This window comes from Schistocerca serialis, chromosome 5 (assembly GCF_023864345.2).
Source record: "Schistocerca serialis cubense isolate TAMUIC-IGC-003099 chromosome 5, iqSchSeri2.2, whole genome shotgun sequence".
NCBI lineage: Eukaryota > Metazoa > Arthropoda > Insecta > Orthoptera > Acrididae > Schistocerca > Schistocerca serialis.
This window is the reverse complement of record NC_064642.1, coordinates 548,742,183-548,768,722: the sequence shown is the minus strand read 5'-3', so window position 1 is coordinate 548,768,722 and position 26,540 is coordinate 548,742,183. Positions and strand designations below refer to the sequence as shown.

The window sequence follows — 26,540 nt, the reverse complement described above, 5'->3', positions numbered from 1 at the left end:
TTCGTAAAGTATGCAATACACGGTCCCATTTGCGCAGTTAAATTTATTAAACAACAACAATATCGAATATCAAGTACCCGCCAGGTTAGCCGAGAGCGCTAATGCGCTGCTTCCTGGACTCGGGTAGGCGCGCCAGTCCCGGATCGAATCCACCCGGCGGTGTAACGACGGATGCCGGTGTGCTGGCCAGCCTGGATGTAGTTTTTAGGCGGTTTTCCACATCCCGCTAGGTGAATACCGGGCTGGTCCTCACGTCCCGCCTCAGTTATACGGCTCGCAGACATCTGAACACATTTGCACTATTCCATGGATTACACTAGACACCGACAGTTGGGGTACACTAATTCCGTCCCGGCGGGTATGGGGTGGCGGCAGGAAGGGCATCCCGCCATCCCTTCAATTAACCTTGCCAAATGCGATTAACCACGCCGACCCTGCGTCATTGCTGGACAACGGCACAAGCAAAAGAAAGAGAGAAAGAAAGAATATCGAATATCAAGAATCCATTTTGAAATTTCAATTAGCGGTGAGGCCACCATTTCGTCACTTGAGTGGTGGCTCCACCGCTAATAGAAATTTGAAAATAGGTGCTTGACATACGAAACTATCACAAATTATCCTGTACCATTCAAGCTGTGTTCCACATATTATAATCTGACCACCAAATGCCAAGCTGTAAAACCAGTCTGTATAATGTCAAATGAGTGAAAATAAATATGTATTCTTTAACAATTTCTGATCTTATTTCAAAATAGTTTTATGTTATAGTGGACACCTTCTTAATAGATTTTTTAAAATGAGCAATAGGAATTTTATTCGGAAAGCAAGAAGTGTACACAAAAGTGCTCTGGTTTTTATGTGAGTATGGTGGCTGGACAAAATAAAAGCACTAGAATGTGAAAGTTCGGTCATATCGGAGACATTTAATGCCTGGGACTAGAAACATCGAGCATGAATCGCTTCTAGTCCACAAAAAATATTGATTCCAAAACTATATATCAAACTGGGAATGATGTAGCAACCTTTAAGGTCTCTTCCGCAAGACGGATCCTCTAAGAACCTTTCTGCGAAATTTCCCTTCATCAGTCAAGAAAAATTGAATGGTTCAAATGGCTCTGAGCACTACGGGACTTAACATCTGAGGTCATCAGTCAAAAAAAATGGTTCAAATGGCTCTGAGCACTATGGGACTTAACTTCTGAGGTCATCAGTCCCCTAGAACTTAGAACTACTTAAACGTAACTAACCTAAGGACATCACACACATCCATGCCCGAGGCAGGATTCGAACCTGCGACCGTAGCGGTCTCGCGGTTCCAGACTAGAGCGCCTAGAACCGCTCGGCTACTCCGGCCGGCGGTCATCAGTCCCCTATAACTTAGAACTACTTAAACCTAACTAACCTAAGGACATTACACACATCCATGCCCAAGGCAGGATTCGAACTTGCGAATGTAGCGGTCGCGCGGTTCCAGACTCAGGCGCCTAGAACCGTTCGGCCTAACGGCCGGCGAAAAAATTAAGCCTGGAGCTTCTATTGGCACTCATCTTCATCAAACTGGCGAAGCAACACGAATCTGAGTATATAATCATTATTAGAGAAATATTTGAGGGATGCCTTCGGATTTTTAATGAAAACTTTCTATATAATAAAAATCAAGAACAATGTCGAAACAATGTTCGAAAATTTTAAGAAGTTGGGTTGCAAGTTGAGTGTGAAAGTACGTTTCCTACACTCACATGTTGCTACTTCCTAGAAGATACGGGACATTGCAGTGAAGAGCTAGGAGAACAGTTCCACCACGACGTTAAGGAGGTGGAGGTACTTGGGAACATGGAATGAAAATATGATGGTCGAATGTGTCTGCAGAAGAGGGACAGTAAAGATGAAGATTCTCCAAGGAAGTCAAAAAAGATGAAGTCTGCGTATAAAAGTAACAGAGCACTGCTATTGTTGCTATGACAAGTGTTTGAAGTACTTTTACTATACGCCTAAAATAATTATAAATATAGGCTTTGATTAAAATTTTATTATTTATGCTTCATATACTTAAATTTTTAAACTATGGTAACTCATTTTGTGAAAAATCCTGATGTGACTCTAAAAAATGAAAGTGATTTTCAAAATCAACATAAAAAACTGTAGAACACTTATTTCAAAAAATATCCAAAATGCTACTCCTGGCGGGTGTAAAATGAATGTGCGCAATGGAAAATAACAAACGCGAAAATGAAGATTTGGTCCTGTCTGGCTATCCCCTGAAGCAGATCTTAGGATCCCTTAATGCTATAAATAACAATCTAAACATAAATGAATGATGAAGGCAACTAAACGTACTAAATTATAAACGTTGATCCTGTTTATATATTTATTGTAGATTAGAAAACCCTTTATATTACAAAGTTAACATTTCCTAAGTAAAATTACTGATCAATTGCCCAACTCTGCCCCTTATTATGACTGCGTTGTCTAATATTAATAACACGAAATGACTGACATCATCTACGTACCAAACACTAGAAGACACTACCTTCAAAGATGATCTACCGTGATGTAGAACCTCAGTCGAAATGAACTAACGTGATCACAGCCGTTTAGCTTTTATAGCCCTATAAACTGGAGCAATTTGCAATATCACCGTTTGTACTGCGTCCAGTGCGTCGAAGTGATGGTTAACGCACTCATCTGCGACGATGGAAGAACTCCGGCCACAAATAAACTGTTTCAGACACTAGGACGGCAGAAGGCGGTCCTCTGACTAATATACTCTAATATTGTCTTCTCCTCTCTGTGTTCTACAGACGACAAACGCGAACTTCCAACCACAAGGACGGAGTTCTCCTCCTACATGTTTGCCACCGACTTCAACATCCGTAGTCGTTCCGCCACCCGCCTACGACGGTGACATCGGCTCCTCACCTCCCTCCAAGGTGACCTCCTTCCCATTCCCCAACACCCACCCCGAATCCAATACCACTCCCAATGTCGTCCTGGCCTCTCCCAACCTCCTTGGCCGCATTACGGTGGACATCCTTGACTCCACTGGCAGAGACGATCTCCCTGTCCTCCTCACCGTATCAGATGGTCGTCGCCACCGCTCAGACCCTCGCATCGACCCTCCCCTGAAATATGTCCATGACTATTCCCGTGACAACTGGAATGCCTACCAGAATACCCTCAGTACCCGGATCGATTGCCACCTCCTCGCCTACCACCACCCTTTTGACATTAACCATGCCATCTCCTTTCTCCAGCAGACCTTGTCTGAGGCCGTGGATGCACACATTCCTACTGTCGCTATCCACCCGCACCGCCTTCCTTACCCCCACAGGCCACCCTCCTCCTTCGCGAATCCCGCCATCTATACCATGCATTCCTTAACACATGGGACCGGGATACACTACACCGCCACCGGCAACTCTCACGACATGTATGAAACTTGCTCGCAGCCAAAAAACGCTGGGACTGGCGACAGACATGCACCCACCTTAATGCTACCCTACCTATTAACTCGTCTAAGTACTGGTCAGCCTTCCGCCGCCTTACCAGGTCTAAACCGTACCCTACTACCCTCTCCTTCATGTAAGACCAACCATTTTGCTTCCTACCTTTCCGATATCTTTACCATCCCTGATGACCGTGATCGAACTGACACCTCCGTCCCTCCATGCTCCTGGCTTCCAGTACTTGGGGACAACATTACACACACTGAACTCAACACCCCAAACACCACTCAAGATATCATAGCTACACTTCGCATGAAACGCAACACCACTCTCGGTCACTACCATGTTACTTACTGTCACCTCCGTGAAGCTCCCGCCTCCTTCCTCCTCACCCTGGCCAGACTCTATAATGTTGGCTTGTCCACTGGCTTCTACCCCGCCCTGTGGAAAACCTCCCAGATCCTGAAGTTCCTCAAGTCTACGAGCTGCAGTGTTCGTCCGTCGTCTCCGAGGCTTAGGCTCCGTGGGCGTCGTAGGCCAGCTCTGGGCTCTACGTGGGCATCACTCTGAGGCACAGTGACAGTACTTTAATGTGTTAGAGGACTTATAATCATTTCAAACGTCTGATTGTGCTGGACATTTCACAAGAAGCAGCTTCATATTTAATAAATATCGTTTTATTGCTAAATGTTGGGAATCTTTCTGACTGAAGATAACATACGCCGTACTCCTGCATTCCCAACAGATATTTCGGGTTTAGCGCACACAAACGTTCATGGTCAGTTTGTCTATATTCTCACTATTCGTGCCGTGTTTGATAATATTGTAATATCGTAATTTTCGGTAGGATGAGTGATTGTATAGTTATACGTTTCACTTCCTGTATGAATACGTTCTGAAACTTTTTAAGGGCATTGATGGTCCGTGAAAGGTACACCCAAGCTCTTTACTGTTTTTTTTAATAAGATTATAGAATATCGTCAAGAAAAGTAGGAGGCAGTTGTTGGCAGAACTGAGAACTACACAATCTAATGAGACACTAAATTTGCGGGGTCTGTTTAGCATTTAGTTTAAGTCATAGGTTTTGCAACCATCTTACTAAGTTGGTGAAGACAAATCATCATTCACCAGGACGCTCGCACTATTGATTTCTTCTGGTCTGTCACTGGCGTAAAACTGAAGATCGTCGGCATAGAAGTGCTACCTGCAAGAGAACAGAACCGAAGAGATAGCGTTATCATAAAAGGCTAGCAATAATTGGCCTGGAACTGACCCCCATGCGCTGCTGAGAGAACATGCTTCTATACTGACAGACAACATGTCACTGGCTGTTTTTTAAGAAAATTTCAAACTGCCTCAGGATACCATCTGACAAATTTAGGTCCCGCTTTTTTCTGCTCAGTCAGAGTTGAAGATATCAAATGCTTTGACAAAGTCTGGGAGTGTCAATTTTACGGCCTCACTGTTGCCCATGGCACATTTCATTTCACCAGTTATCTTAGTTAAGGCGAAGTTATTTTAGGTAAGGCGGAGGTATCTTAGTTAAGGTGGAGTTCGTATTTATGGAAGCCAGACTGATATTCCTTGTATAAGCTGAATTTGCATATACATTCAGCGATTTAATCATGAACAGTATTTTATGGAATTCGGATATAGAGAACTGTGTGTTACTGCAGTTCCTCAACAAACGGTATAGCAAGTGTTTAAGAACGTACTGTGTTATACTCAATTACGTTAATCACATAATGGAGGACACTTTCGGCAACTTGTGTAACTTAGTTATTTCCTCAACAGGTTGCGTTACTTTTCGAACACGTCGTTGGTCTAATAAGTAAGCTTTTCATACAATATGGTGTTTCAGTTGTGGAATCCAGCAGGAACAAATTATGTCCACTTTGTAGCCTCTCTAATGTGTAGGTTTACAGCTGCCGCACAGTTTTTTGGAAGGAAGTCGTGTGTTTCCAGTTCAGTAGATATGCTACTGTACTCCATTGTATTACGTAAGCCGACACTGTGGAAAAACTCATATAAGAGTTGTACCTTTTCTGTTTTGCATAAAGCCTTCACATATGGGACTGCTGTACAAATTCGTATTAGGGACGCCATCATATCTTGCTTTTCTCTCCATACTGATGCGTGGAATGTTCTACAGTATAAGGGGAACAATTTTTATTCCACAATTTTATTGAAGACGTCCAAAAGGGCTTGATCATGCCTAAGGGGGAGAAAATAGCTAATTGCTAAATAATGAAATGATGTGTTTATTTCAAAATAAAATAATAGCCTACCCAGGAAAATGTCTCCCATATAAGAATTTTATACGTAACTAATACTCCCCTGTCCTGAACGACAGTATCGAGCGAGGTGGCGCAGTGGTTAGCACACTGGACTCGCATTCGGGAGGACGACGGTTGAAACCCGCGTCCGGCCATCCTGATTTAGCTTTCCCGTGGTTTCCCTAAATCACTTCAGGCAAATGCCGGGGTAGTTTCTTTGAAAGAGCACCGCCGATTTCCTTCCCCATTCTCCCTTAATCCGATGGGACCGATGACCTCGCTGTTTGGTCCCCTCTCCCAAATCAACCGACCTGAACATTAGTGTATAAGTGATCAGTCGGTTTTGGGAAATTGCAGCTGGAGTGGTTTTTGGAAACTGCAACAAGGTTTGTGAGATGTGATCCGCTCCTCGGCGCCTCCTGAGCTTAATTAACAGCCCATTCTTCATTAAGTACTTCAACAGACTGGTCCCTGTGGCTCTCAGATAAATGAACTATAGGCGGTCGCCGGACTAATGTTTCTCGACGACTCCTTCGCAAGAGTAGCTGCTCACATTAATCGAAATATTGCTTACAGACAGTTCGACCGCACTTTCAGTGCTGAACAGCAGTATTGTGGCTGTAGCTCGACTTAAGAGCTGTAAGCTGAGTAGAGAGTGCAACAGACAACCTGCTAATTTGGCTGGTCATGAATAAAAAAATTGTGGAAACAGGATGCATGATATGAATTGCGTATATCCTTTTGAAATATAGCCTTTAGGATTTTATTTCTGCTCAGCTCTTCTTTAGTCGACTAAACTACCCTGCCTCCTGTTGGATTCCCCTTACAACTGCAATAATTCTGATTTTCCGCCATTGTATCCTGAGCACTTCGACTCACGACTCCCGTTGAGTAAATTTTTTTATGTTTGTTTGGATATACACTTTACTTATGACGAGTTGTTATTCAACAATATTCGTAATTAATTTTTTTTTTCATATTCAGGACTGAACATTTGATAATTGCAAAGGTGCTGAAACTGCTCATGATAATCTGTACTATTTTGTGCAACTGTAGCTGCCATTTGTTAAACTATACCATTCAACTGTTTACAGTTTCATTACGAAATACTCAAAGAAATTTAGCTGTAAGTATAGGTTTCAGTGTTGAAGTAAACCAAGTCAGTTTTATTGTTTTATAATAGAATGTACCATTGTATCGCAAAAACGTGTTACTGTTCAGTGTAGGGTAGAACCAAATCCATTGCTACCATTTCATCCAACAGATGGCACTCAACTTCTTTCCTTCGAATCATCGTCAATAGTTTTCAAAACTTTAGTGAACCAAATCCACGGTAGTTTTATTTTATAACTCTTACAGATTCATGACGCATCTTTATCGTTTACATATTTTGTAAAGAAACGGCGGAACTTCTTTTATGTTTTAATAGTCTGATGAAGTGGCGGAAGACGTAAAAATGTCAACAACATCCTGTATTGGCAAGCACTTGTAGATAAAGCGCGGAACTTCAAACATGTACGTCTGTTTTCGATTCGTTCACTGGAAATTATAATCATCAAAATGACCCTGACTCTATCAAACGGAACTCGAGCTGCTAACATGGAAATAAATATTATAGAGTTGAAGTTTCTACAGACTGCTCAACCATTCTTCCCTAACGATGCTGGTTCCGGTGTGATAGAAAAAGCAAGCAAAAATTTAAAAAAATATTTACCTGCCAAAAGACTACAGCAGAATGATAAAAATCATTAGAGAAGAATAATTAACAGTCGTTTTAATGTTCGAAATAAATTTCTAAGCACCAAAACTCACAAAACCTACACAACTAGCAGCAAACTGGACACACAGGGACACCCTCTTCAACTGGGTGTATGTACGTCCTGCATGAAATTTGGAAATGGGTTGTTCTTATCAATTAAATTCAAAGAAACTTTCAACGAAATAGAACTTCCATTCGAGAGATTACTGTGGAGAAAAAACTTTAAGGAATACCTCTGCAGACTTTAGCAAATGCGCATCAAGATTTACTTTATCATTCCAGTGTGCAGAAGAAAAACGATAAAATCGCTCTGAACATGATGCAACTGATACATCACGTGTATTTCAAAACCACTCCCCTTCACCTGAACGCATGCTTCAGAAATGTAATTTTTCAGAAGGAGGATGACAATGAGGTTGCTTCTGACTAAAATGTTAAGAAATACATCAATATGCAGTTGTGGCGAGAGTAATAATATTACAGGCTTTAGGATATAAGTACCATTAACGATTTGAGAGACTTATATTTTAATAAAGCAAGGAACAGATTTGGGTATATTATGATTTAAAACCAATACTGATAATAAACCTTACGTAAAACATTTTTGCAAAGATAAAGTGCACAAAGACCAATATTGTGCTAAATTTTATACTTGTAAACAATAAGTGTTATGAGCTAGAGGATATAAAGTATTACAACATTTAACATTTGTGCTACTAAATTGATAAAACGCTCACCCAATCCCAGTTGCATGTTGCCTATCTAACAGCTTCCAGTGGCAACAAAAATTCTTTTCAAGGACTTAGATTACTGACCGACGTTAAAAACTTAAAATGCAATTATAATCTACTCATTCTGGGGTACACTCTTACTTTATCAAGAATTAAATTTAGAAACTGCTTGTATGTACTAAGGCAGTACAACTCACGTCATGCAAATTACCCAGACAATATTCATCCAGTGTTTCAGAATGAGAGCATTTAGCATCTTCAACCATCTTTATGCATAATTAAAACGCTGTTTGAAACTTTTTCTCGTCCTCTCCCCGCAAAATAATGTAAGGAAGGACGTTTAACGGTTACTAAATTTTCGTTATTCATGCAGTAAAACATCAGCATTTTATTACTTCCTTACTACTCACTATATTCACAACACATTTTTGCAGTTATTATCCACACATACCTTTGAGAGTACCTGCAAAATTATTTGATTTTAGGACACATGGTTGAGGAGATATGCCCTCATAAATACTGACACTGGGGAAAAAAGTTTTTCTTAAAATGGAGTCCATATTACCCAGAAAGTACTCAACCAGTGCTTGGTAAAGAGAGCACCTATGACTTCCATCAAACCTGACAGCACTTAGTCACTTCCAACAAACTTTAAAAATAATTTCAATACTTTTATATTTTTTTCACTTTCAGCCTCACAAAACAAAGAGGTGAAAAGAGGTTGTCACTTACTAAATGTTCGCTTAGATTTTCGTTAGTGTACTTAGGGAATAATTCGAAGCTAATAAAACATACCGAGCGTTTCTTGTCTTTAACCATAAAGATTTCACATGGTTGATGTCTAATATTTGAAACATTAACTCACTTATAAAGTGATCAGACATTTGAAGCTGTTTTCTACCTGGGTGTTCAATTCGAGAGGGGCGAGGGACAGGTTACTGGTACATACCTAAGACTTAAAAACGATTTAAACAACACAATTAATTAATTAAAATTGTTGTCTTGCCGGCCGGTGTGGCCGAGAGGTTCTAGGCGCAGGTTCGAATCCTGCCTCGGGCATGGATGTATGTGATGTCCTTAGGTTAGTTAGGTTTAAGTAGGTCTAAGTTCTAGGGGACTGATGACCTCAGATGTTAAGTTCCATAGTGCTCAGAGCCATTTGAACCATTTGAACCATTGTTTTCTTTTTTAGCCTTGTATCCGAAGATTTATGTTGACAGTGTAATTCTGTCAGAGACAACAAAGAACTTGGAAGAGCAGGTGAATGGAATAGACAGTGTCTTGAAAGGAGGATATAAGATGAATATCAACAAAAGCAAAACGAGGATAATGAAATGTAGTCGAACTAAATCAGGTGATTCTGACGGAATTAGATTAGGAAATTAAAGCAATAGACAAGTTCTGCTATTTGGATAGCAAAATAATTGATGATGGTTGAAGCAGAGAGGATATAAAATGTAGACTGTCAATGACAACAAAAGTGTTTCTGAACATGAGAAATATGCGAACATCAGGTATAGATTTAAGCATCAGGAAGTCTTTTCTGAAAGTATTTATACAGAGTGTAGCCATGCATGGAACTCAAATATGGACGATAAATAGTCTAGACAATAAGAGAATAGAAGTTTTTGAAATATGGTACTACAGAAGAATGCTGAAGATTAGATGGGTAGATCACATTGAGAGATGCAGGGCACTCTCACTTCTGATACCGTGTTATGCTGCGTCATGTTCTTAGGGAAGTTGATCTTTATTACTTGGTTGCTATACCTGGACACGATCTGACTTCATTCACATGATGAAGTGGACGGCAGTAGTTAATGCTCTTGCTTGTGTGCTCTAGTGAAGGAACAGCGGTAAGCTTTACCTGCGTTCAAAGGAAGAGGGTGCCGATTTAAGCGGCTGCAGTAAAAGCGTACGGCGGCTGAGGGCCGAAGGGAGAGTTTTTTCTGCGAAACTGGGGTGAAAATATTGCAGACTGCCCAGCTCCTCGGTCTCATTGTGCAGATCCGTTGGATGTCGCCGGTCGGTTGGCGGCCACGTCCAGGTAGGCTGACTAGCGCCGAGGAGTCGCCGCTGTTACGGCCAGAGCATTGATGACTGACAATAAAGCAGATGATGGGCCCTTGTTAGGCAGGGAGCCGATGAGACGACTGTGTGGTTCTGCGAATTTCCGTGCGACAGGTCAGTGGCGCCCAGACATCCAGAGTCGGGTACAAAACATATTTGTGAGGGCACGAGGCTTTTAGCGAGGTTATGGGCATTCTTTGAAAAGTTCGAAATGGATGCAACAGAGGAGATAACGATCTTTTTACAGAGGGCTGTGATTGCATCCAGGTCATGCTATTAGCAAAAGACACGGCGTAAACGGATGGGAAAGAGGCCATGTAGCTGAATATTTTTTCTTTTTCTACCAATTAATTTTTAAAAGAAATTTGTGGTACAATCAGACTAAAAGAAGGGATTGGTTGGTAGGACACGTTCTGAAACCTCAAGGGATCGCCAGTTGATACTGGAGAGAAGCTCGGGCGGTAAAAGACGTAAAGGGAGACCAAGAGATGAATACAGTACACAGATTCAAAAGGATGTAGGTTGCAGTAGTTACTCGGAGCTGAAGAGGCTTGCTCAGGTTAGGGTAGCACGGAGAGCTCCAATAAACCAGTATTCGGACTGAAGACCAACAACATAACCTGAAAATTAAGTTCAATGGGTTTTGTTCACTTTAAATCTAAACCCTCCAAGCATGTATGTTGCCTGATTAATACACCTCGGCTGTGTGGTAACGAAGCAAAATGTTGGCTCCGCAATATTGGCAATATTTGTTGGCCCAGCCGACGTGGCAACTGACCTGCTTGAAGCCGCGGTAGATGAGCTGGATCTCCTTGCGTGTGAATTTGGTGGTCTTGGCCAGCTTGGCGAGCTCCTCGGGCCGGTGCCTGGCCACGTGGATGTTGAACTCGTCCAACTCCTCCTCTGCAACACACACGGCAGGCGGGCCACGTCACTCAAACGTAACTACACGTCGAGAATATTTCTATTCTATAGTGGAGAGTATTAACATATCTTCTGTCTATAGTAGGTTACACGAGTACGAATCCACAATGTATCTTCTACGCTACAGCAGAATGTATTGACACAATGAAACTCTGCACGAGATCGAGAATCGATCCCAGAGCCCTTGCTTTAGAAGCTGTTTTAGTGATTCGTAAATCGTGCGTGGGTAGCTCAGCTGGTAAGATCATTAGAGCTCGCGGAAAACAACGCAGCACACGTTATCGTCGTGAGCACTGGGCGAGTTTATCCGTATTTTCCGAAGGGGTAGCTGCCTCAGTTGCCTCTCACCATCTGACCTGCACACTTACACCGATCTCTTTTCTATCTCTTTTCTATGCAGCTGGAGTGAAAGGACACTGTAGCTGCCACGAAAGTTTTTCATAATCGGGTACGTGTGATTTTGCACAACGCCACGGAATTTATGGCAGTGGAAGCAAAGATCTCAATAAACAAAATGCCTGAGAAGGTAGCAGGAAGCGCTAGCTTTTCCAGTTTTACAATTAAGAGAATAAAGGATGAGAGGGAAAGCTTAGCTACAAGTACCTCTCATAGCTTCATTCCTTCAAGAAAGCTGCAGAAGAAGGAGAAGAAAATTTTATATTTAGGTAATATTAACAAATAGGTTGTCAGGGGACTGACACAAGAATTCCATGTGACACATGTTCTTTGTTTAGCATTGTGAGTAACATACTAACCGACGTTGTCCACAATGACACAGTTTTTTACCTGTTTGTTTTATGAGATGTCCTTCTGGCGGCACTTGGTCACATCTGTTTTGTTTTGTTGGTCCTTTATTTATGCAACTATTTCTTTTTCACCACTCTGATGACATGCTATTGTCTCGAATAATTCACTCTTGTCATAGTCGCCAAAATTCTTTTATTTTTACTCCATACACGTTTTCACTATACAGCACGACAAAGGATGTATGGAAATAGATTTTGAACAGAAATAAGTTGTAGCTATGTGTTCGTAACGTGGTAAGCTGAATTACATAACTCGAAGGGTAGAGAGTATCTAATCAACATTGAACATCCTTCTTTAACATCAGCGGCCACTATGCATATCTTGTTACAAAGTAAATATATTAAGCAGCGCCTGGCATTAGAGGCAAATACCTTAGTCTAATAATGGTCTCTCGTATACATTTCAATTATGAAAATTTTATAAACCTTCCTTAAATATTACATTATAAGTGAGAATGATTATTATTTTTGTTTGGGTGAGTGCTAAAGTGCGTCATGACCTGTGCAACATGAATCAGTACTGGCTACAACATTTCAAAATACAGTCTCTAAAAAAAGCACCAAAAGATCAAAGTGTAATGTATGGGAAATGGAAACTTCAATAGGACACCAGGAGAAGGAGACAAGGGCTCTTTTTTTTATGACTTCCTAATGAGGGGAATCGGAATCGTATGTAATAATTGCACTAACCTAATGTGAAAGTAGTTGATGACCATAAGCAGGGCTGCAATTGCTATCTGCAAACTATAGCAACACCCTTGTACAGAGCCTATGTACAGTAATTACCTGTAGAAGTCATGAATAAACCGTGAAAAATATAATGTTAAAATTAAGGAACGTTTATAAATTTTAATATATTTAAGAAAGTTTTATAGTTTGTTCTTAGCTGAAATGTACATGGGAGGAAATATTTCAATGTGTGATTTTATCTCTTACTCCTCCTGGTGGCTTAATATGATTACTTTGTATGACGCCATATTGTGTTAGCCACTTTCACCGCTAATGTTAAGTAAGGCGATTAGCTCTGACTAGATACTGTTTACCCATTAAGGGAAGTAATTCAACCTAAGGAGTCAACGAGATTTACGCTACACCTTGTTTGTGTATAAAATGTTTTTCCATCATTATTATGTCATCTCTTGTACCATATATCTGAAGATACTGTACTGCAAAACGCGACACAAGTAAAAAGAAAAGAATTTAAGCGGTTAAGATAGGAGTATACTGTGTGAGCCAAACGCGGTCGCAGACCCACTGAACTCTTTCATGCCGACACTAATGATAAACTAACGAGTTCATAAACCTGACTTATCGAATTAGTGGTCGAACTGACATATACCGTTAATACGATCGTTTCCAGACTAGGCAACTGTAGATTAGCAGCTCTACAAGATAAGCGATATGTGACTTCTTCCGCAGTAGAACTGCTCCTAGTCCGCAGCTCGTGGTCGTGCGGTGGCGTTCTCGCTTCCCGCGGCCGGGTTCCCGGGTTCGATTCCCGGCGGGGTCAGGGATTTTCTCTGCCTCGTGATGACGGGGTGTTGTGTGATGTCCTTAGGTTAGTTAGGTTTAAGTAGTTCTAAGTTCTAGGGGACTGATGACCATAGATGTTGAGTCCCATAGTGCTCAGAGCCATTTGAACCCAGCCAGAACTGCTCCTACCCTACTATCGTTCGCAACAGAGTCCACGCCAATACTGTTGCCACTTCCTCGTTGCAGGTATGGGAGAAGTTACTTGTGTACCTCGAAAAGGCGAGGGACCAGTTTGACCGTATTCGACAGAGTTTAAATCTGTCAGTGATTATTGCACTTAACAGTTTGTACTATAAAACTACACTCCAAATCGCTGTATTCAGACACACTGCAGCTGAAGAATTGTGCTACCGTATTATGGTGTTGTGTGAAACAGATTTCAAAATGGAGTTTTACTTTTGCACTGTATGTATTCTACAGCGTGATTATAATTAAACTTTCAAAACGCTGTAGAAATAACACCACTGGTCAGAATGACTTCAAATTGCAACCGAAAATTATCGGAGAAGGGGGAAAACGTATGGCATAAGAAAAGAAAATAGTGTTAAACTTGATCAATAGATGGCGCTGTATGTGTCAGAATACGTAAATGAAAACACCTGTCATGCGAACGACCTATTGAAGCTGGTATAAACACGCCGGGTACACGGCTTTTCCGCCTTTCGCGTCTGCGACGTTCGCCATGACTGTCCCAATGCAGGATCGCACTCTACTTGTAAAACTGTATTACAAGAATTATGACTGTGCACACGTCGCTCTGCAGAAGTTCCGAACACTGAAGGGTTTGAAAAAAGGCGTCGGTCCAATGACAGCCATGGCTCTGGAGAAAATGATTTGGAAATTGGAAAAGATGGGTTCTTTTGGTAGGCAACCTGGTAGGGGGACGAAACGAATTGATTCGATGTCAGTGGAAGCAGTGGCCACAAGAATGCAGGAGGAGACAAGTGGTGCTGTGTAAACGCGTAGTGCACGGAAAATTGCCCGAACATTGGACATAACAATGAGCACGGTGCATAAAATCCTACGAAACGTCCTTCTTTGCTTCCCATTCAAAATTAGCCATGTGCAGGAGTTGCTTCCTGTTGACCTGCCAGCGAGAGAGACCTTTGCTTTAGAATTTCTCTCTCGCATGGAAGTGGAGAATGATTGGCTGTGGAAGATTTTGTGGACAGACGAAGCCCACTTCCATCCGATACGTCAATACACAGACTTATCGAACATGGGCAACGGAAAATCCACACACAAATCAACCAGTACTACTTCATCCTGAAAGGTCGCTGTGTGGTTCGGGTTTACGGTACCATTTGTCATAGGACCATATTTTTTCGAAGAGACAGGTCATTCCGGTCCTGTTACCTGTAACCTCATTGGTAAGTGCTGTGAGCGTCTTTTGCGCAACCACGTCATTCCAGTTCTCCAGCAGGGTGGATGTGAGGATGGGATCATTTTTATGCAAGATGGCGCATCTCCGCACATTGCAAATCCAGTTAAGAACCTGCCGAAGCGCCATTTCGGAAATGCTAGAATTATCAGCCGCCATTTCCCTACTACCTGGCCGTCCTGATCACCTGATCTTAATCCGTGTGACTTCTAGAGTGGGACTATCTGAAAGATATTGTGTTCAGTGATCCGATTGCAAACGTAGCTGCACTGAAGGCACCCATTGCGCAACACACTCTAAACGTGACGTGACCCCGGAGACACATCGATCAATAGTGGAACATGCTGTTTCTCGATTTTAACTTGTTGCAGAAAATGGTGGACAGCATACTGAACATGTTTTGCGCCAGTCATACGGAAATTAATAATCTGATTTGATTTTTATTGATGCTTTTTATGCGATTTTTGGCCTCAGGACAATTAAAAACCGATTTTTCCCATCCAATGTAATACGACCTTGCCGCGATGGATGAGCTTACATAACTAACAGTAGCACACCTGTACACCCATACACATTGAGTGATAGTTTGGGCATTGTTTTATGATTCATTTGTCGTTTGTAGTCGACCTCTATTAAATTATGATGCTTACACCGCCATCTATTGCAACATTTTGTAACTATTTATTTTTCTTGTGCCATGCGTTTTCCCCCTTCTCCGATAATGTTGTGTTGCAATTTGACGTCATTCTGAACAGTGGTGTTATTTCTACAGCGGTTTGAAAGTTTAACATTAATTATTATCACCCTGTATATACGAATAATGAATGTAAGTTTGTACGTTTCAGCACAGTTCTGCATCGAATGGCGTGATTTTAATCCAAAGTGCTACACGTATGGCATAGTACTAGGAGACGGTTACAGCTGGGCTAAGATACTCCTAGGAGCCTATATGTGGAAATGGGAGGCAAGGAAGTAGAGTGACATGTACACATATCTCAGCCTGATGAGGTTTCAACCAAACATAATACAAGTATGACGTGATATTTAGAAGAGTAAACTGTTTGGCTAAGATCGTCGAAAACGTGCAATATTTGTGACGAATCCATAGTTTTCGAAGCCAGCAGACTGATTGGTGAGAGTCCTGCTAACAGCATCTGAGGATGGGAATGGTGGTAGAAACGGCTGACATGCAAATTCAGTAACGCTTGGAGCAATATTGATCTGAAGAGATGCGCATATGTCTTATTGTCTGAAAAAAAGAAACCTGTGATAATTAAACGGGCAGTTTCTGGTAATCGACTGCTTTCAATCAAATTTCAAACAATGAAAGTTGACATTGTCGAACTGGAGCACTCAACCTATTTCAAATACTCTTATAATCATAAATATCTTGGTCGCTTTTGGTGGACAGATTACAGTTTACAGGTTTTGATTATACTGAGTCGTCGCTAGAAATAAAAGTCCAATATCTTGTTACGAAAGTAACACGGGAAATTGTCATCAAGCACTCATTTGGCTGCTTAAAATCAACTTTATGACGTCTTGACGTGTTTCTTTCGTAAAAGATAACGGAATTTTAGTTCTGACGGTGACTCATTAGAGCCGAAAGCGGTTAACTGCAATGTATATAACAAATGCGATCAAGACAATTGTGAATAGAAGAAAATTTTATACATAAAATTATCGAAGGACTTTGGAGTATTCACATGCAGCGAGTGTACTGTGTGTTAAGCACGATTAATGATGACGCTACTATTATAGACACGGTTAGCGTCCTCAGTGTGATCTCTGATACTGTGTTAGAAAAATGCACCTGCGCATTGGCAGAAGGACCAATACAAGAGATACACACTGAAAGGGACAGCGAGTAACGAAATAGTGTAGGCTTTTATCATATTCAAAAAACGTCGAAGAGCGTTATTGATACTACATGTTAAATAGATTCTGTTTATCTGGAACATTAGCGTTGATGAGGCATTCATTTTTGCTTTTGTTGGCCTGTCACTGTTCATTAGAAATTGCTGAGTACTGAACCGCTTACAAAACCGTCAATGAGGAAACACATCTTAACAACGACTGCATCAGACAACACCGACAAAGACAGACGCAGAAAAAATAATGGGTTTGGAAGTGCACAATCTCTCCTATTGAGCGTTCTGCAGTAGACAATAGTATTTCCATCGGACTGTGTGTAGTTCTTCCTTGTCACGATTCCTTCAAATACTTTTAGTCTCACAATGTCCATCGTACTCAGCTCAGAACATCTGATTGCGCGGAAATTCTATTAACAGTAAAAGCAGATAGCTCTGGGAGCGACATTTACACGCGGGGCGTCTGCTAGCGCCGCACCAATCTGCTGTGTCGCCCGCACAATGGCTTCAGTCAGGACTGGCTCCATTTTCTCTTCTGCTCTGTCAGGAGCAGCCGCCTCGCTATTCAGTGTCCTGACAGCCATGCTTGTAAGTGTCTGCAAGAAGACAGCTAATGCTTACAAAGCAACCCTTTCAGCTTCTGTTGTGTTTATCTACTAGTTAATTATTTTATTTCGTTGTGAGGTTCGCTGACACTTTCTCGATACAATACTGTCACCTTTTTCTTCCTACGTTAACGAAATCAACGCTTAACATTAGAGACTGTCATTTTCTTTTTTTCGTTAAACCTCACTCGTACCAAATTAACGAATGCTCTTTTCCTATGGAGAAAATGAGTTACTAATGCTTCTTCACAAATTAATTAAATGAGAATGCAGTTTCTTTAGAGTAGGCCTCCAAATTTTTGGCAGTACCAAAAAATACCTATTAAACGTTAAAATTATCGGTATCTGAGAGTCACTTAAGTTTTGCGTAATCTGTAACTACCTTTATAAAAGGAGAATCTACGACGTATATGCAGACGGAAAACTGCAATTTTCGATCACAATTTACGCACAGTGTTTCGTATACGTTTCTGTTTCAGGGAGGATATTACATTAGTTTTGTATAAGAAAGCACACGTAGGTAAGAATGCTCAGGGAGTGAAAAGATGGAAGAACAATTTTCCGATTTCCAAGAGAGTACTGTTATCTAGAGACAGTTCTATAGAGCCCTCATGTTTAAGTAGGCTGTGTTTACGGCTGCACTTTTGGATCTAAAATGGAGAGAAAACTTACAGGATTCTTGCTGAAAGGAGAGAGCCAGCAAGAAACAATTTCGATCCACTAACGCAAACCATCGTAAGATTTAAGATTCGCTGGTGAGTATATCACGTAATAAAGACCTGCAGTATTTCAATTTGAACAAAGCGTAATGATGTGAGGTTAAACACGCGCCTTATCTATGTTTTTATTTGTTTGCAGGCGGCTGAAACACTGAAGGTGACGTATTATTGATCCAACCCTTCAGATTGTTGCTTCATTTTGATTCTTCGTTAATTTTAATTCTTTGAGACTCCTGCATGCCTTTCAAATTCGTTTGCTTGCGTTTACTTTATCTTTATAGAAAACAAAGACACAAATGTACATACTGAGCGAGGTGGCGCAGTGGTTAGCACACTGGACTCGCATTCGGGAGGACGACGGTTCAATCCTGCGTCTGGCTATCCTGATTTAGGTTTTCCGTGATTTCCCTAAATCGCTCCAGACAAATGCCGGATGGTTCCTTTGAAAGGGCACGGCCAACTTCCTTCCCCATCCTTCCCTAATACGATGAGACCGATGACTTTGCTGTTTGGTCTCTTCCCCCCAAACAACCCAACCCAACCCAAATGGAGATAAGACAAACGTAAAAGATATTCAAAACTAAACAGAAAAAATACGGTAAATAAGTTTTGATCCTTCGTATTTTTCGGCTGTTTCTACGCTAGACTATGTAATTTCAAACGCAAATATCGTCTACAAAATGCCTGCAAAAATATTTGTTGGTTATATTTGCAGGAAGTCTAACACCTCCGTCCAGTGTTCCCAGAATGAATTTTCACACTCCAGCGCTGATTTGAAGCTCCCAGCCAAATTGAAACTGTATGCTAACCGGGATTCGAATCTGGGATCTTCGCCTCTCGCAGGCAGGTGCTCTGCCGTCTGAGCTACACAAGTAGGTCTTAGAACCTGCTTCCTAGGAAATTTCAAATGAGTGCACTGCGGAATGAAAATTCATTCTGGGAACAATCCCCCATGTTGCGGTTAAGCCATGTCTCCGCAATATCTTTTCTTTCAGGAGCGCTAGTTCCGCATGCTATGCGGTATGGACGGTAGGAGATTAGGAACTGACGGAAGAAAGTGGTGAGGAGGAGGGGTGGGGGGGCGGGGGGTGGGGGGAGGGCATAGTCGTGCTTGTATAGCTCAGTCAGTAGAGCAATTGCACGCAAAAGTCGGAGGCCCCAGTTTCGAATCCTAGTCTGGCGTACAGTTTTGATTTGCCACTGCCACGAAGTTCCTAAACACAGTGATCAGTACATGACAGACGTATTAGTTACACTGTGGTTGAGTTGTGTGGACCGTTACCTACGTAACATGAATATTGTGATTTCTTCGTGTTTGGAAGATACCTACATATGTACGGGGCATACTGTTCGTTGTATGTCCATTATCTCTAAGGCTTTATGTTACGCACACTACTTTGCTTGAACAAAAATTCCTTGACAAAAATAAAACAGTATTACTAAACACATAGTGTGTGTAATATACTGTGGTTCTGTCTCGATTACGAAAGCTTTGCTAGGGGCTAGGTTAGTGTTGTTTAACGTCCCGTCGACAACGAGGTCATTAGAGACGGAGCGCAAGCTCGGGTTAGGGAAGGATTGGGAAGGAAATCGGCCGTGCCCTTTGAAAGGAACCATCCCGGCATTTGCCTGAAACGATTTAGGGAAATCACGGAAAACCTAAATCAGGATGGCTGGAGACGGGATTGAACCGTCGTCCTCCCGAATGCGAGTCCAGTGTGCTAACCACTGCGCCACCTCGCTCGGTGAAAGCTTTGCAACAAACAACTTTACAGGAGAGAAACTTCTAATCTGGTCACTTAAACAAACTTTGCTACCAGATAAAAATGGCTTTTGTACAAGTACTTTACTGGTTTGTTTAAGCTAGTTTCTTTTCAGCTTCTTAAGTGAAAACTAATCTGGAATGTTGGTTTATCTCGCAGCTCTGATTTTCACGTGTAAGAACGGTTACCGTTTATCTGCTGGTTTGTTGGGAATTACAGACTATCAATTTAAAGATATGACACCACTAGGGATTTAAGCACGTTGCCGCAACAGGAACTGCGAAGTTTGTGGTTGTCTCGATATTAATAAACGACGGCAGTTCGAAAACCAGAGTTTATCTGCGTCACAACAGATACGTTTTGACACTTTTAAAGGCGGTCGCTTGACAACGAGAGCCTTTCCACTCCTTCTGAATCTGCAATACGCTTTGCGTTTGCCATTTAGTTGGGCATGCTGTCGATTAGCGTATCGACTGCAGAACGGAGAATCAGTGCATTTTTGCTAGTGTGGGGATGCAGTAATCTCTTCTGAGACGGTGAAGTATTTGAGCGGTTGCCAGCGGTAGTTTTCGCCTGTTTCCCTTACGCGGCTCGCGGACAAGAGCCCCTCTTGTTCTGTTCTTCTGCTCGGTTTGTCCTGGTTCGGAGAGGCTAGCGCGCTGTCTAACGCCCGGTTTGTCGGTCGCAGCACCCCATATCAAGTAGTTATTCAGACCTGTGTCTAGTGCTTAAGATGGAAGCTTTCGAGGTGCACACATGGAGTCAATGTGGTGGCATGCGTACTGCTGCGCGCATTGCGTTAAGCATCATTTTCAAACTGGCCTAGCAGGCCTTTGTTGGTCTTTGTTCGACTTACTTCAGATTTTTACACGATGTTCTAATACATACACTGGTGTGGCCGTGCGGTTCTAGGCGCTTCAGCCTGGAACCGCGTGACCGCTACGGTCGCAGGTTCGAATCCTGTCTAGGGCATGGATGTGTGTGATGGCCTTAGGTTAGTTAGGTTTAAGTAGTTCTAAGTTCTCGGGGACTGATGACCACAGATGTTAAGTCCCATAGTGCTCAAAGCCATTTGAACCATTTTTTTTTAATACATACACTAATTTTAAGACATGTAATATATGAATATATGTGACATGTAAATGGGAAAGTTTGTTTCCAAAAACTGGAAAAGTTCTTGAACGATTTACTTCAAGTTTTTACACGTTGTTCTAATAAACATTCTCGCGGACTTTGGCTACGTATTTTTTAAAACTACGTATTTTTTAAAACAACAATGTACAGGTATCTACTAAAACCGATTGCTAGAAAGAAAATGCGATACACTGAAAATGTGCGGTTTCGTTTTCTTTCTCACAGTCGGTTTTTTCTAATGGAGCAGGCCATTTATGTCACTGACAAATTGTTTGCCCTCAATATATACATATACATTCTCCTTTCATACAATTTTAAACAGAAATTGCTTACAAAATGTTTTGTTTTGTTTTCTTTCTCGCAAAAAAATAAAATGGCTCTCAGCACTATGGGACTCAACTTCTAGAACTTAGAACTACTTAAACCTAACTAACCTAAGGACATCATACACATCCATGCCCGAGGCAGGATTCGAACCTGCGACGGAGTTAGTAACTTCGCTTCAGTGCTTCACATCTTCTTCAGACTAATAAGACGACCACAAGGGTTTTGTATTTTTTGTTGTTTATTGTACGTGAAGTTCAGAAGTCAATATGAAACTGTCGAAGAATTTAGATGCAGAACTCAAAAATTCCCTTGAAAGTCAACTTTAAAATCCTCCGTGCGTCATTAATACCACAAAATCAGGTTATTTTTTCGATGGGTCGCTCTGTGGTAGAATGGTTGCCTGCAAAGTGGTTCATTTTTAAAGATAAGTGGACGTTCTACGAGTATTTTGTTGAAGAGTAAAATACATAAAGACGAAAACCTTGAATTTTTAATGTTTTTTTTTTAATTTAAACGATCTTTATTAACAATTATTTATGTAAGATCGGTGTTTAAGAATTATTTGTAATGAAAACCGGATTTTTGTGTGTGATTCGTAATTAGAAATAAGAAGACGTGCATTTTTCATGGAAATGATAAATATCTTTTAACTAGCATATATTTGATGAATTTTTTATTTAAACCACTTAGGTATCGAACTGAACGTAAAAAAGAAAACAACGAAAAAGACAATAACCGAAACGAGACTCGAACGAGCGATCCAGCGATTACCAGCCTGGAGCAGTACTGATTGTTTCTTTCATCTTTACGTATTCTGCACTTCACAGAAATGCTCGTGGAACATCCACTTATGTTTAAGATTTGCGTTGGACGGAAACTGAACCTAGACTACTCATGTCGCAGGCGGACGCCCTACCACAGTGCCACGGTGCCTGTCGTAAAATCGGCCTTACTTTAGGGCGCTAAAGATACTGGGAAAACCTCAGAGCCTATTTCCTCGAGAATTATCGAAGAGTTGCATCAAACAGCTTTGGTGGATTGATAATTGAGATCTGGACTTCATGTACCGTAAATATAAAAATTTACAAAAATCCGATTTCCTTGTGGTCCCCTTGTAAGATGAGTATTTATAATGTACATAATTTTAGTAAACGATTGTTACTTGTTTCATAATGAACTGCGTCGACTGTAGCTGCAAGCGAGTTACCATAGCACCATCAGTACAACAATTATTCTTCCGTGGTAGGGAATTCGATAAACACAGTTAGTATACTTACAAGGGAACCTCCCCATCGCACCCCCCCTCAGATTTAGTTATAAGTTGGCACAGGGATAGGCCTTGAAAAACTGAACACAGATCAATCGAGAAAACAGGAAGAAGTTGTGTGAACTATGAAAAAAATAAGCAAAATATACAAACTGGGTAGTCCATGCACAACGTATGCAATGTCATGGACAGTGATAGCATAAGAGCGCCGTGGTCCCGTGGTTAGCGTGAGCAGGTGTGGAACCACAGATCCTTGGTTCAAACCTTCTCACGGGCGAAAATTTTAATCTTTTATTTTCAGATAATTATCAAAGTTTAGGCACTCACACATAACCAACTTCAGTCTCCAAAATTCCAGGACATGTTCAGATCTGCTTGGACATATACAGAATTTGACGGTCTACGCACAGAAACATTTGAAAACGTAAAAAACATATGTTTTGACAGAGCACAGGGGAAACTGTGCGACTCTGAAACTGTTGCATTCATTTGATGCAGTTTATGTGACAAACTCTTATGTTTTCATCACTTGCCTAAATCGGGCAAGGAAAAAGAATCTTTTTACCCATTCGCCAAGTGTGCAAGTTAGGTGGGCCGACAACACATTCCTGTCATGTGACGCACATGCCGTCACCAGTGTCGTAAAGAATATATCAGACGTGTTTTCCTGTGGAGGAATCGGTTGACCTATGACCTTGCGATCAAATGTTTTCGGTTCCTTTTGGAGAGGCACGTCCTTTCGTCTACTAATCGCACGGTTTTGCGGTGCGGTCGCAAAACACAGACACTAAACTTATTACAGTGAACAGAGACGTCAATGAATGAACGGACAGATCGTAACTTTGCGAAAATAAAGAAAGCAAAATTTTCACTCGAGGGAGGACTCGAACCAAGGACCTTTCGCTCCGCAGTTGCTCACTCTAACCACGAGACCACGGCGCTCAGCGGCCATCATCAGCCTTTATGTTGCATATCTTGCACATGGACTACTCAGTTTGTATATTTTGCTTATTTTTTCATAGTTCCACACAACTTCTTCCTGTTTTCTCGATTGATCTGTGTTCAGTTTTTCAAGGCCTATCCACTGTGTCAATTTATAACTAAATCCGAGGGGGGTGCGATGGGGAGGTTCCCTTGTTAGTATATTGTGACTGAAGACGTTGTATTAATTACAAAATGTATTCCTAAGCTACAGGCCGGAGTCGCCGACAGCCCAGGGGCGTTTAATGAGTAATGCAACACATTTTTTTTTCTGAAAGCACATCGGTTTTACTCAGGATTACAAACATATTACTCCCCCCCCCCCCCCTCTTCTGGTTACAAAACAGTATTTTTCAACGTAATCTCCCTTCAATGCAACAGCCTGACGTCGTCTTTCTGAAAGGGCCTGTACGCCCGCATGGTACCACTCTACTGGTCGGCGCCGGAGCCAACGCCTTGCCGTGTCAATAACCTACACATCATGCACGCACTGCATCCCGTGGAGTGCATCTTCACTGGATCCTGCAAATGGAAGACGGAAGGGGGTAAGATCCGGGCTGCAGGGTGGATGAGGAAGAACAGTCCAATGAAGTTTTTTGAGTGTGCAGAATTGTGTGAGGCCTTGGGTTGTCACGGTGAAAGAGACGTTCGTTCGCATTTTTGTGGCGACGAACACGTTGAAGGCGCTTTTTCAGTTTGCTGAGGCTAGTACAATACCCTTCAGAGTGAAGGAAGGCATGAAACAGACTCTCCTCTTCAGAATCCCAAGAGACCAACTGAGTGTGCGGCTTTGAGCTTCTTCTTGGGAGGAGAGGTGGTGTGGATTGCCGTTTTGTTTCCGTTTCGAAATGATGAACTCCTGTGACGATATTCTACAAAAAAAAAAAAAAATACCACGGTCAGCCTCGTAACGTTAAAGCAACTACGCACAGATGGTTCTTCGTTGCTTTTTATGGTTTACTGTTGCTCCGTCAGGAACAAAGTGGGCGCACACCTTTGAGTACTCCAACTGGTGGACGAGTGTGTCAGAACTACCGGCAGAGAAGTTTAGTTGAGCAGCGAGGTGTTTGATTACGATGCGTCGATCACGTCGAAAGAGTGTGATCGCACGTTGCAGCATTGCAGGAGTCATAGGCATGTGCGGCCGGTCGCCAGGCGGGAGATACAGCAGGTTGGCGCGACCGTGCTGTGATGCTAACAAACGACTCACCGTGCTTTTGTTCACTGTCAGGTCTCCGTAGACATTCTGCAAGCGGCTGTGAATATTTGCTATGCTCTGGTTTTCTGCCACAAGAAACTCGATGCCACTGGATTCGTGATTTCCTGTCAGAAAGGTCACAGTTCTTAGTAACAGACGGAAAGTCATCGAGTAAAACAGAAGTAATATCCGGCGTTCCCCAAGGAAGTGTTATAGGCCCTCTATCGTTACTGATCTATATTAACGACATAGGAGACAATCTGAGTAGCCGTCTTAGATTGTTTGCAGATGATGCTGTCATTTACCGTCTTGTAAAGTCATCAGATGATCAGAACGACTTGCAAAATGATTTAGATAATATATCTGTATGGTGCGAAAAGTGGCAATTGACCCTGAATAAGGAAAAGTGTGAAGTTATTCACATGAGTACTAAAAGAAATCAGCTAAATTAAGATTTCGCGATAAGTCACACACATCTGAAGGCTGTAAATTCACCTAAATACTTAGGGTTCAAATGGTTCAAATGGCTCTGAGCACTATGTGACTCAACTTCTGAGGTCATTTGTCCCCTAGAACTTAGAACTAGTTAAACCTAACTAACCTAAGGACATCACACACATCCATGCCCGAGGCAGGATTCGAACCTGCGACCGTAGCGGTCTCGCGGTTCCAGACTGCAGCACCTAGAACCGCAAGGCCACTTCGGCCAGCAAAATACTTAGGGATTACAACTACAAATAACCAAAATTGGAACGATCACATAGATAATATTGTGGATAGGGCAAACCAAAGACTCCGATTCATTGGTAGAACACTTAGAAGGTGCAACAGGTTTACTAAACAGACTGCGTACACCACGCTTGTCCACGCTATTCTGGAGTATTGCTGTGCGGTGTGGGATCCGCATCAGGTGGAACTGACGGATGACATCGAAAAAGTACAAAGAAATGGAGCTCGTTTCGTATTATCGCGAAATAGGGGAGATAGTGCCACAGACATGATACTTGGATTGGAGTGGCAATCATTAAAGCAAAAGCGTTTTTCGTTGCGCGTTGCGGCGGGATCTTCCCATGAAATTTTATTCACCAGTTTTTTCCTCCGATTGCGAAAACATTCTGTTGGCACCCACCTACATAGGAAGAAATGATCATCACGATAAAATAAGAGAAATCAGGGCTCGCACAGAGAAATTTAAGTGCTCGTTTTTCCCGCGTGCCGTTCGAGAGCGAAACGGTAGAGAGACGGCTTGAAGGTGGTTCATTGACCCCATTGCCAGGCACTTTATTGTAAATAGGAGAGTAACCACGTAGATGTAGATGTAGAGATGCACGTCCGTTACAGACGCCGTTTTGAAGGCTACGTATAGCGCTGCCATCTATCGGAACTTCGTGAAACTATAGAGGCTGTAGCTACATCTACATCTACATACATACTCCGCAATCCACCATTCGGTGCGTGGCGGAGGGTACCTCGTACCACAACTAGCATCTTCTCTCCCTGTTCCACTCCCAAACAGAACGAGGGAAAAATGACTGCCTATATGCCTCTGTAGAGCCCTAATCTCTCTTACCTTTGTAGTCTTTCCGCGAAATATAAGTTGGTGGCAGCAAAATTGTACTGCCCGCCGCCTCTACCGCTCTTTTCTCCACACTCGTGACCGGGATACACTTACCCGCCACCGGCAATTACAGCGACACATCCGCAACCTGCTTGTTGCGAAGAAACGCCGAGCCTGGCGCCAGACATGTA

The 26,540-nt window shown here is 42.0% G+C and overlaps 1 protein-coding gene across 1 annotated transcript in view; it reads right to left on the bottom strand.

The window, feature by feature from the left end:
* Window positions 1-17,381, bottom strand: part of LOC126482074 (Kv channel-interacting protein 4-like) — a 510,131-nt gene extending 492,750 nt beyond the window's left edge. The window contains exons 1-2 of the mRNA XM_050106049.1: window positions 17,276-17,381; window positions 11,061-11,185 (exon numbers count right to left, since the gene is read on the bottom strand). Coding sequence (XP_049962006.1) covers window positions 11,061-11,185; window positions 17,276-17,381 — 231 coding nt within the window. The remainder of the gene's footprint in view (window positions 1-11,060; window positions 11,186-17,275) is intronic.
* Window positions 17,382-26,540: the final 9,159 nt, after the last annotated feature.